The sequence below is a fragment of the Eupeodes corollae genome, chromosome 1, assembly GCF_945859685.1.
Source record: "Eupeodes corollae chromosome 1, idEupCoro1.1, whole genome shotgun sequence".
NCBI classification, from domain to species: Eukaryota; Metazoa; Arthropoda; class Insecta; order Diptera; family Syrphidae; genus Eupeodes; species Eupeodes corollae.
This window is the reverse complement of record NC_079147.1, coordinates 32,410,755-32,423,371: the sequence shown is the minus strand read 5'-3', so window position 1 is coordinate 32,423,371 and position 12,617 is coordinate 32,410,755. Positions and strand designations below refer to the sequence as shown.

Here is a 12,617-nt window from a genome sequence, read left to right as displayed (position 1 = left end):
CATAAAGAAAAAAAAAAGAATGCAATAAGGGGACTTGAAATAGGCGTTATTTCTTTTATTTTGTAATCAAACAATATTGGGCTACTATTTAAAGTTAGTTAAACGCGAAGTTGATTTTTATCTAAAAAACAATCAAATAAGATTTCATAAAATCGTAAAAGCATTTCACCTAAACATAAATTTAAAAATAATGCATGCCAGTTAATAAATTACTCTTTTTAGAATCAAGTTCGATATAATTTTATATACAACTTAAAAACATTGCATTCACATAAATTTAATAAAATATTAAAGACATGATGGTGGTGATCTTCATTTATAACCTTTGGATCGCTTGGAAAAAGCAGAAGCATCAGATAAGTAGACAAGATCAAAACAACAAATTAAATTTTCTTTGCATATTTTTATTTTGAAATATGATTTTTAACAATTATTTAAACATTAACAACATTGTTTTGTTTTATTTATAATTCTTTTTTTTGTAATATTTTATTCGTTTTTAATAAAAATTTTTTAGTACATATCCTTGTTTATTTTTTTTCTCAGTTTTTGTTTTTCCTTGTTTAAAGTTTAATATTTAGTTGTATTACTACATTTATAATTATAATATTTTATAAATAGCAAGTAAAAACTGAAATTGTATAATACAAATATATCAATACCGTTTATATTAAATTTTAGTTTTAATTATAATATACATTATTTTAGACTTATTATGTTTTAGTGCCATAAAATAATAAGAATACATTTTTTTTTTAAATTTTATTTTAAATATTTTTTCTTTTCTTTGCTCAATAGTTTGTAATTATTATTTATTTAAATTCATATTTGATTTTTTGTTTTTTTTTTTCAATATTTATTTATATTCTGCAAACGATACTATCTATAAAAAATTATTTCTACCTATGTATTAATTTTATATTATTTATGTTTTTTTTTTGTTTTTTCTTTTTTAATAAATTTAAAGTATTAAATTACATTTACAAAAGAATAGTACACTTCGTCTTTTATTTTATTTTGTTTTTTTATTTATTTAAAATTTATTTTAGTAATTATTCTATATCTGTTATACTGTATTTAAGTTTTTTTTTTGTTGTTTTTGACTTTTTGTTCAAGAATGTGATGGTTTTGTTGTTGTTTTATTTTGCAACGGCTGGTTTAATAAAATGTTTTACAAAGTGCTTCCGTGTTCATTATTTGCAGAATAATAAAAAAAATATACGTAATTTGTTATATTCTATGAACTGTTAGGCATAATCTTGTATGTTTTATTAAATATTTATATTAATTTTTTCTTTTTGTTAAATTGTTTCACAACATCGAGAGTTTATTTAACTTGTTTTTTTATTTTATATTCATTTTTGTTTTAACTCGGTAAGATTGTTTTTTTTTTGTATATAATATGCATGTTTAGTAATTTTAATGTTTTGTTTTTTAGTTTTGTTTTAAGTTTAATATTTTTTTTTATAATTTTTTAAGTTTTTGTTTTTTCTTTTGGTTGAAAAATGATTGGCTGCATTTTTGTAATTAGTTTGGAATAAAAAAATTATTAAATTTATTCTCGACGCTCGTTTTCATTTCTTTCTCAGTTTTCGTTTTTTTGTTTTTGTTTTATTTTTATAAAGTTCCTACATTAATTAAACATATATTTTTTTTATTTATTTATACATCTACATAACGTTGAAGGCGCGTAATATTCACATTTTTCTTTTCCTTATAGTGTATTTTTTTAAATTTTATTTTTTGTTAATAATATAAATATGGTTGTTGTTCAAGCAAACTGTGTTTTTATTATGGTATTTCATATTTTGGTTGGTTTCATATTTTGTATCCAAGCAGTTTACTGTTATTTTTTGAGATTTGTATCAATATTACTATGTGAAAGCTCGAATGTTTAATTTTTTTGTTTTTTGTTTTTGCAATTTACTAATTTATACATTTATATGAAAAGAAAGTGATGATTCTATTTGTTGTTATTTTTTCATTTTTTTTTATTTTGTATATTTATGATTATCTAAGTTTTTTGTTTTTTTTTTTAATAAATTTTATTACTCGCTGATTTTAAAATATTAATCTAAATTGTGTTTGGTGTTATTCAAGCTCCAACTTCATCTCTTTTTGTTTTGTTGTTATTAACGCTAAATATACAATCAGTGATAAAATAAAAAAATTATCTTTTATTTTACACAGGTTTATTTTCGGAGTTATATAAGGCTTACTTTTACTGATTTACCATAACTACGGCGATGATTTATTTAAAAAGAAAAGGTTGTTTTAATTTTTAAAATAAACAAAAAGTATTTGTATTTCGCTATCTTACATAATAATATAAATCATTCTACATAAAATAAACTCAATAGCTAAGAGATGTGAATTTTATGTACAAAGGCATTTATTAACAAAAACAAAGAAAAGAAAATAATAAATAAAAAAAATAACAATTTATAATTTTTTTTATAAAATCAAATTGTGCGGAATGTGCTTAAAGAAAAACAATGTACACTTCGTTTCAAATGAATAGGGACAAACTTTTTTATTTCGTTTTATTTGACGATATTTTTCAAACCTCTAATTTTTTTTTGGAAAACCCAAATGTGGAATGAATGAGATATGTATTAAGTTTATATTGAAAACTAAATTTTGGATTAAGTTGATAAATACAAGTTTTATGGCGATTTTTTGAAGAAGGTCATAAAATGTACCTGTTTTTTTTTGGGTCTGATGAATGTCACATGAATAGGGACAAGATCTAAATTTACCTGATAGTTTGAGGGCTTAGTATGAGTATTAATTTGATCAAGAAGTATGGGTAGAGGTAATGGTCTAACCAAGGTCCCCAAAATAGGACAAATTTTAGCTTACCGGGATCTCGGTAAAGTCATCCGTTTTATAGTCCCCAAAATTAGAATTCAAATCTTGTATTCCACTACCTCAATGACCCAGAGAAGTATGGAAAAAAACCACAATGGAAGAGTCAAAAAAGCCACATCATATTAGAATAGACGGGTGAAAGTGAGAGCTGCTTCAAATTCAAGACTTTCCATTAGTAGATTCAAAGCAGAATCAGAGGTGAATGCTAGAAGATCGACTGTTGCTCGGGTGATACAGAACGCAGACTATATACGACACCAAAAAATGAAGAATGACAAAAAAAACACCATTTAATGCTGCACATAAGAGATATCACATTAATTTTGCAACAAATCACATTAGGTGGATTCCAGCTGGGCATACTGTTATTTGGATGGGCCTGTTGGATAGAGCTGCTATATCAATGATTTAATAAAGAATAAAAAAGAAATCTATCTTGGAAAATGGCACAGTAAAGGAGACAGTGTAATGGTGTGGGGAGCAATGACGTATTACGGGACCATGGAGCTGGATTTTCAAAGCTCTGGATAGACATTTTTTGAAGTTTTCTGAATCGTTTATTGGAAAATGATGAAGTTTCCAACAGGATAAGTTTCCGCATGAAAAACAAAAGTCTGGATTAAGGGGCAATATATGAACCTATTGCCATGGTTCCCATATTCTCCTGACTTGAACAATTGTGTGAGGATGACTTTCAATTGTGTGAGGAAGGACGGCCAACAAATGAAACAGATTATTCAAGCCTGAGCCCGAATTGCGCTCAATTATCTGACATTACTCTATGAATCCATAAACCACAGGTTACTTGAAGTAATTCAGAAATCAGGAGGCAGTGCACATTACTAAAACTTATTCTGATCCATTCAATAAAACCAGTTTTTATCTAAACCATAAGATATTTTGTTATTTTTCTTACTTTAAAGCAGTGTTTTTAACCATTTACATGAAACCGACCCTCTAGCACAAAGAAATATTTCGCAACCCCCCAATCTATTGCTTTTTTTGTACCTTCGAATTTAAATAGCTCAAACTTTGATAACTCGAATTTTGTTTGATTAAAATAATATGGCAAGCTTTTCTTTCATACATTTTAACTTTGACATCTCGAACTTTGCTTGTATATCTGGAATAAAAGTCTTGTAGGGCGGGATGAAAATGTCATCACTGCTTAAGACAAAATCCATGACTTTACAAACAAAATTGAATTTTGGTCATCGTCTTTTAATCAAAACCACTTAGATTCGTTTTCCTCGACACAATCTTTTGTTAAAGAAGTCTGATGTGAGATAAATATCAAGGAATTTATAGCTGGTATGAAAATGGAGTTAGAAAAGTTGAAAGGAGAAATGTGTCATTACTTCTCAATGGAAGAGATATCGAAGAATATTGGTTCTTAAATCGGTTTTTCATTGCAGCTGTAAATGAGGCAAAATTGGCAATCAAGCTCAAGGAAAGTCTGCTGGATCTATGTATCTGCCAATGGAATGCTGCAATTGGAATTTAAGTCTTTTAATTTGGATACCTTTTGGTTAAAAAGGAAATTAGAATATCCTGGATTAACTTAGAGGCTTTGATTCCATTTTCCACCTAGTACCTGTGCAAGTTGACATTTGCATCGATGGCCAAAATTAAAAGTAAGGAAAGAAATCGCTTGAATTTGGAAAAGATTTAATTTTCAATGGAAATACGGATCAACTTTAGGAGAAATTGATTTCTAAAAAACAAGCATTAAGAATAACTTTTTGTTAATTTGTTACAAATGTTTAAGATATGTAGATTATATCTCATAGGTTATTTTTATTTTTTGTTTATTTGACACAGATGAATATTTTCTTTAATTATCATTTTTCTTAATAAACCTTTTTAAACTTTATTGGTTTGTTTAACTGCAGTATTTTCTCAACCTTTTGGAATTCCTCGTAAGAATCTTCGCAACCCCCTAGGAAGTCGCGACCCACGCGATAAAAAACACTGCTTTAAAGGATCATACAGGTTAACTTAGATTTTGTTCCTATTCAGGTAACACAATTAAACAGGTGCTTTTAATGACCTTCTAAGCCCCATAAAACTTGTATTTATCAACTTAGTCCAAATTTTTTGTTTACAATATAAACTTAATGCATATCTCATTCATTCCAGATTTGAGTTTTTCCAAAAAAAACTTTAGGTTTTAAAAAATATCGTCAAATATAAAACGAAAAAAGCTTGTCTCTTTTCACGTGACACGAAGTGTATTTTTACCTATGTATCTTTAAAAAATGTTAAGTTTTGAATTAATGTTTGATATTTTTTGTGTTATATATGAAAGTCCTTTTTTTTATTTTTTGTTATTTGTTATTATATAAAATCTAAACAAGATATCTAATAAAGAATATTCATAAAGTCTAATAACTGTTGAATAGATTAAAATTAAGTGAAAATTCTTAAAATGATTTGTGAAATTTGAAGGAAAGCGCTGATCATACATAAATGTTCATATTTTGTACGAAAAATAATTATATGACGGTTAATTTGAGAAATACTTCTATATTTTGTTATTTTTAAAACTAATTAAACGTTAATTATGGTTTAGTAAGTATAGTTTTTAAGTGTTAACCAGCAGAGTGCTATGAATTTAGCAAATATGTAAGCATGCGACAATCGAGTTGATCTTTTTATTGATTTTTATTGCAATTACACGAAGTTCGATTGATTTGATTGATTAAAATTGAAATGAAGATTATTTAATATTATTATTGGATTTGTACGATTTTATATATGAATCGGGCAGTATACTTGTATGTGTTAATTTTTTGTTGTTGCTGTTATTTTAGTCTAAGAGACCATGAATTTGAAAATGGTTTGATTATACACATAGTGATCAATTTATCATTGATTTATAAGATTTTTTTAAACAAATTGTTTAAGAACTTTTATTTGTTTTCTATTCACAAATTATGTAAATAATTTTACGTATATTCATATATTCATATATTTTTTATGATGAAAAGACAAGATTTATTTTTTCTAAAGATTTGACTTTGATCAGAACGATCATAAATATATTGCTGTGCGGAGAAGAAGATTTGAAAATTAAGCTTGGTGTTTTTGTAGAGAAGTAGACAAAAATAATTTACTCCCCAAATCTTGCTATCCATTTGTCCATGAACTGAAATTAAAAAAATAAAATTAAAATAAAATAAATTATAAATAAAAAATTAAAAATTAAATTATAAACTTAAATAGATTTTTTTCCTTAATTTTCTTTTAATAAATAATAAAATATAATATATTGTTTTAAGTTGTTTTGTGTTTTAATGGACCGATATGTTAATTTTTGTTTATTTTTTTTTCTTCTTAACTTTGGCTAAGTGGAGTTTGAACAATTTATGTGTGGCAGTGTATTGAAAGTATTTTCTATTTTGTTTTTGTCATTTACAGGAAAAGTATAAGAAACTTTTTGTTTTAATAAAATAAAAGAAGAAAAGAAATGATACAAATTCTTAAAAGTTCTTGAAACATTAAAATCTATGGTATTTTGTACTTTATTTGATTTTAAATATGACGATATAATAAAAATTATAGTTTTTAAAGACTTTCTTCTATTTTTCATAGATTCTTTTATCACCCACATCAAATGTTGACATTGAACGTATATACTCTACGATTAGGGTTTTCAATAAAAGATTTAATTTTGAATATACCGCTTGACTTTTCAAGCTAAATTATTTTAAAAGATACGGGTAAAAAGGATATTATTGCAAATTGCACGATAAATGTTTCACATACGACGATCAAAAAGAAAGGTTTTCATCTATGTAAGTTGATTAAGCTGTCACAAAAATAATGTGATAGTCATTTTTAAACAAGTTTCTCAATAGAGCTATCAGACGCCTAAACTTACGATTGGAACACTTTCTCAGCAGCCTTAAAAAGTTAAGTTAAAAAGCATTCTTATGACCTACAGAGCTTCCGACAATCGAACAAAACAAGAAAAGTAAGAATGTTATTAAAACACAGTTAATTCGATATTTTATAGAAATATTTGAAATCTTTCAATCGAAATGACTTGGCTTGACTCATTTCACAAAGACGGAAAGCTGTGTGATTGTCACTTATTACCGTAATAGAATACACCCCTTTGAAAACGCTGGTGGCAACCAAAAACCGGTGTTTTTAAAGCCAAAGCTTAAAATATCTCGTAAAAATAAATTGCATGAAGATTTTGCAAAATCACAAATCATTCTCTTCAAGATACAATTTAAATCATTTTCGAATCTTATTTAATTTCTGAAAAATGTTATTAGTTCTGAGTCTTTAGGTATTTGATTCTACATATATAAAGTTTTGAGAAAACCTTAAATCTATTACTTTCATATTTTGAAAAACACGATCTGGAAATAATTTTTTGTGTAGATTTTAGAATTTAAGAAGTACCCTTTTTCAACAAGATTTTAAAATTTTTAAAAAACACTGCCAACCACTTTTTATAGCTGCTGTGCAAGTGTTGTACCCGGAAACTTTTACTACCTGTAAATACTTGTAGTACCTGAAATAGGTCCTTCCGGGTGATAAAAACTTAAATCTTGACGGCCGTTAGTTACAACTTGTATTTCCATTGCTCTAGAAAAAATGAGCTTATTTTAGAAAGACATCATAGCCGTACATTAGGTGGAACAGTGGTAGGAGGTATAACCTACTATGGCACAATCGACTTGTGGTTTTTGTAGACAATAATGAACGGGAACAACTTTTAATGTTTTCTGGAACGGTCATTTTTAAAAATGAAAAGCATTTTTGAACCTCTGCCTTGGATTTTCCAAAAAAGACAATGTCATCATTCGCACTTAAAGGGTTGTTAGTAGTTAAATTCAATTAGAAGACGTTGAACTTTTGCCATGGCCCCTATATTCACCGCACTTTAACTTATTGCATGACATTTTCATAAAGTTTATGATTTTGGAATTAATATAAATATAAATATCATAAAATACTAAAAAACCCGGTGAACTCCATTTCGATGGAAGTGCTCTTTGGTAAGCAACTTTTTTTGTTTTTTCGTCTAACGTGAACACATGTAAGAAACAATGATTTTCTAAATTTATCCCGCAAACACTAAGCGATTGGCCTTGCGACTTGTAAATTGTCATTGCGAACGCAAGGCAAACCGGAAATTATAATCGTTTGAAGTCAAACGGAAGATCAGTCGGAATCATTGATATTCGAGGAATACATACATTTTCACCTGCGTACTTTCCGTTAATAATGGTTGCCTCAATAAAATTCGGCATAAGTCTTTTTACAGCAAGTCGAGTACCGTTGCAAAGCCTACGTGGATTCAAATTACGCAATATCATAATAACTGAAAAAAACTTTGAGTTGCAAGTTATGTGGTGGAAATCCTGGTAACTCCAGAGAGTTCAAAAACTCCGTTGGATAATTTACGACATTATCGGGATTTCTTATAGAATCAACGGATTTGTATGTCACCAAATAGCAAGCGAATGGGGAAATTTAGAGCGTGTACATCATTATTCCTTGACGCGAGAATTGCTCGTTAACTTAACTTAATTCTGATAATTCTCACGAATGTTTGGGAAAACATTTTCAATAAGAGCTAATTGAGAGTCTACAAATCGGAAAAAGTCGTTGGTAAGAGTAATTAATCCAGTTTTCGCATCAACTTGCACTTTTCCATTTCCAACAGCTAACAATTGTTTGGAAAATTGTGCAGCACTTTGATTATTTTGAAGTTAAACACCCATATTAATGGTTAGCGATAATGTTTTTACGTTATTACACAATAGTGATGCTTTCAGGCAAGCATTCAATTTATCTGCAGGCGTTCCACGGGAAATTACTGGCAACGTCTCCCTGAAACCGTCTGCCAACAATATTATCAAGTCGCTTCGTCGAAGAAACTTCAGTGTGAAGTTAAGTGCTTCAAGTGATTTCTTATAACAATGAGCTGGCATTCCATCAACAATTTTCCTATTGTACTGGATCGGGAAATATGGCATGTTGAAGTATCAAATGTGTTTAAATTGAGTGACCGCCATCTAGAAGAGTTGCCGCAATTCCAGATGATGCTAAAGCCAAAGCTATCTCACATCTTGATCGAATATTGGCCAAAATCAATGAACTGACAAATGTTTTCCCTGTTCCTCCAGGAAGAATAGACCACCAGTATTATTGTCCACCGCTTCCATTAATGTTTAGTATACGGCACATTATTTTGAATGAATTCCTGCAATGTATCAATATTGTATTGCAGCTCTCGATTTAATTATTGGTTCAATGCATTATGTATCGATCGATTTGGTGCAATCATTCCTACTTTAATCAGTTTGCAATAGTCAAGCATTGATCCTCAATCAGAATCATTCATTCATTGTAGATACGTTATTTGAAAAAGATATCTCTGACGTTTCTAGAGATATGGGTGATTAAAAAAGGTTACCAAAAGTAAGCTTTGGTTTAGAATATATAGGGGCCTTGAAACGTCAAAAAATTAAAAAAAATTCAATTCCACAAATCGGAACTTTTACAATAGCTTCCTATGGGAAGCTAAACGAAGTTCACCGCTTTGCTGTTGAATTGTTTCCTGAATTATATCTGCTATAAACCTCAGCCTGAGACCTTTCCAACGAATTCAAAACCGTGGAAATCGGTTCGTGCATTCTGGAGTTATAGCGTTAGGAAGGAAAAGCCGACTTATTTTTATAACAGTAGATAAAACAAATTGAATGTTTCTATTCTAAACCGTCTTATAGAGGTTTTATTCCAAAATGGTGAACATAGTCATAAGTATTGTTAAAAAACATTACAAGTAAATGTTGTTAAAATATATAATGCAAATACTTTATAAATATTTTTTTTTCTTTTTCTGAAATATTGCATGTGGGCCTCATCCTAGTGAAGTACTTTTATATACAATTTTAAAGTAGTTGTTTTGTTCTTGGGAAATACCAACGCCCGTTTCCAATTTATGTACCCATTTAGAGGTACTAAAAGTTTTCGTGTACAACACTTCCACCAGATATTATAAGCAAAAATCGGTTTCAAAATTTCTGGCCTAAACCTAGTGGTTGGCAATGTATCAGTTTAGCCTACAGATTCGTAACCAGAGCAAAACTTACTTTTGCTTTTTTCTGTCGGAAATCATGTTAGCTTAAATTGTTTTACATTTCAACTGAATATTGAAGAAAGGGATTAAGGATTTGGAAAATCATCACCTTTTTCAACTTTAAAAAGTAATGTCTCAATTTGAATTAAGGTCACCAAAACCCCTTTGGAAAAGCGCAATTTTATTGCCAGTAAGATCACTTATTAGTTGAAAAATGAATTAAAATGATCCGGATTTTCATGATGGAGCTCATTATTGTTTAATAATAAAAATTCCAAAATTATTGTTAAAAAGCCGTTTCATTCTCAACGTGTTAAATTTGTGAGCAACTGTCGTTGTGATTCGTACGTACTATTCCTCACAATTGGTCACGAATGTTTTTTTTTTGATTAAACACTTCAAGACTTTTAACTTTGAGGTTTAGTGAAAGATAAGGTCTTTGTTGATGCTTCCTAATGGGCTCAAGACATTAACAAATTTAGTCTTGGGGCAGGTAGTTAAAAATGTTTCATTTATCGATTTCTTTTAGAAAAGACTCGTTTTTTACAATCCCCGTGTTTTGTTGGGAGATCTATCCATAGTATTGTAGGATCTTACACTGATAACAAAAACAATGTCCATAATATGAATAACACCGATAAAAGTTAGAGTAGAATCTTACTATGGATAGGTTTTTGACAGTTATACGAGTCTCGAATGGATCTTATGTGATTTTGTTTTTAAATGTTGGTACGTGGTGGTTGTGCATTTGGAATTATGTATGTGTTTTCCATTGGGGAAACAAATCAATCTTTTACTGTAGATATTATTTACTTTTTTGAATGAAAATGGACTAACTGGGCTTATTTTGCAAGAGAAAACGAAAGAAAAGATAATTAAGTTTTGCCATGTTGCAATTAAAGGTTTGTCTCAGTTTAGTTTATGAGTTAGCACCCATGAAACATGAAGGCCATGACGTAGTTGTAAAATATGTCTTGATGTTTAGGTGTGTATTCAAAATGCTTATGTTGAACTTAACGTTGTAATTGAAGTAATTAAATAAAATTTTAAGAATTAAGGTTTGTAGTAGATATTTTTGGAGAGTAAATGTTTTATCAAGTATTGAAATAGGTTATTATTATTGATCCCTTTATAAATCTATTCACCTACATAAATAATACTAATAAATTGCTTTTCCATATTTCATTCAAATTTAAAACTAAACCTCAACAATCGTTCAAATTTTCACAAATCTTTGAAATAAACAAAAATTTCTATTTCTACCACATCAAAGTAAAAACACACAAAATGAAAAAAAAATTAACTAAAAAAGAAGATATTAAACAAATTTTAAAATTATATAAAACCTAACTTACTAACATCTCATTTTTTGTTTTTTTCTTTATAAAAAAAGTTATTAAAGCATTTTTTAAAAAAATTTAACAGCATTAAAAATTATTTACATTTTAACAATGAATAATATTAAAACAAATTTACGAACAAGTTTTTGGAACAAATATAATTATTAATATTTCTATTATTACTGTGTCAGTTATTTTATTTAAGTCTTATTTAGTAAAAGTATAATATTGTTAGTTAAAATTTTTTGTTTGTATTTTATATAAATAAAAAAATATCTTAAAAAGAGAAATGTTTGAGTTTGATTCTTTTATTTTGTTTAGGTAGGTAAGATGTTGTTTTCTACATTTTTTTTATTTTTTAAACTGTTGTCGGTATTTTCTTAAATTTGTCTACCTTTTTATTTTTATAAAGAATCTTAGATAAACAATTGTTCATTAAGATTTCATATTTATAAAAAAAATAAACGAAGAATTGATTGTTTGACTTTGAAATATCTATTTTTTAAAAACATTTTTCCATATTTTATGGCGATGATCAAAAAATGATGAATTTGTGTTAAGATATTCCCATGTACTTCTATATATTATTTATTCACGTTGTTTTTGTTTTTAGGGATTGTAATATACAATGGAGATTTTTTTGTAAATAATATTTTTATTTTTAGAAGTTATTTTCATTTAATTTTTGTTATTCTTTTTTGTGTTGTAAATCCGATTCTTTTTGTTTAAATTTGTTCTAGAAGAAAGCATTAAATTTCGAGTATTAAATTTTTAAAAATTAGACGCAATTTATTTTTTACGGCCTGTTTTTTCCACTCATTAGTTATGTTTTTCTATTTATTTTATTTTTTTTTGTTTAAATATTTTTTGTTTTTTTTTTTATAATTTTATATATAAACTTATTTTTATTAAGAGCTACTTCTAAGAAATGCCGTTGCTAGAGTAGAGACTAGATTTTTTGTTTTGGTTTAGTATCAAAGCAGTTTTTGTCAGAGAAAAATGTTCGTATTTGGATTTCGTTTTTGTGTATTTTGAAATACTTTGTGTGAATGGTTTTTTTGTGTGTTTAACTTGGATAGTTATTATTTTGTTTTCTTTTTATATAAAATTTTATTACTAAATTGTTTTGTTTTTTGTTTTAATTTTTAATTTGTTTCCTTAAAAATTGTATTTAATGTGTAGCTTACCTTACTAATGGTTCCCAATTGCTTACGTCACACCATTAAGATGAGAAAAACTGTAGATGATTAAAAAATAAACTACAAAATATAAAAATAATGAACAAACTAGGATACAAAATA

General features: G+C 27.5%; 1 protein-coding gene across 6 annotated transcripts in view; it reads right to left on the bottom strand.

Annotated features, from left to right (window-relative positions):
* Window positions 1-1,038: 1,038 nt before the first annotated feature.
* LOC129954266 (calcium-activated potassium channel slowpoke) overlaps window positions 1,039-12,617 on the bottom strand; it is a 241,096-nt gene continuing 229,517 nt past the window's right edge. For 2 of the 6 annotated variants that reach the window (XR_008782677.1, XM_056068083.1), the window contains 2 exons: window positions 12,504-12,553; window positions 1,039-6,019 (listed from right to left, as the gene is read on the bottom strand). Coding sequence is in view for 2 of the 6 variants with exons in the window: in XM_056068083.1 (XP_055924058.1) it covers window positions 12,539-12,553 (15 nt within the window). In the remaining 4 variants the exon portion in view is untranslated. Of the gene's footprint in view, window positions 6,020-6,155; window positions 12,576-12,617 lie in introns of those variants that run through there. The other 4 variants (XR_008782675.1, XM_056068078.1, XR_008782674.1 and 1 more) reach the window with 4 other exon arrangements.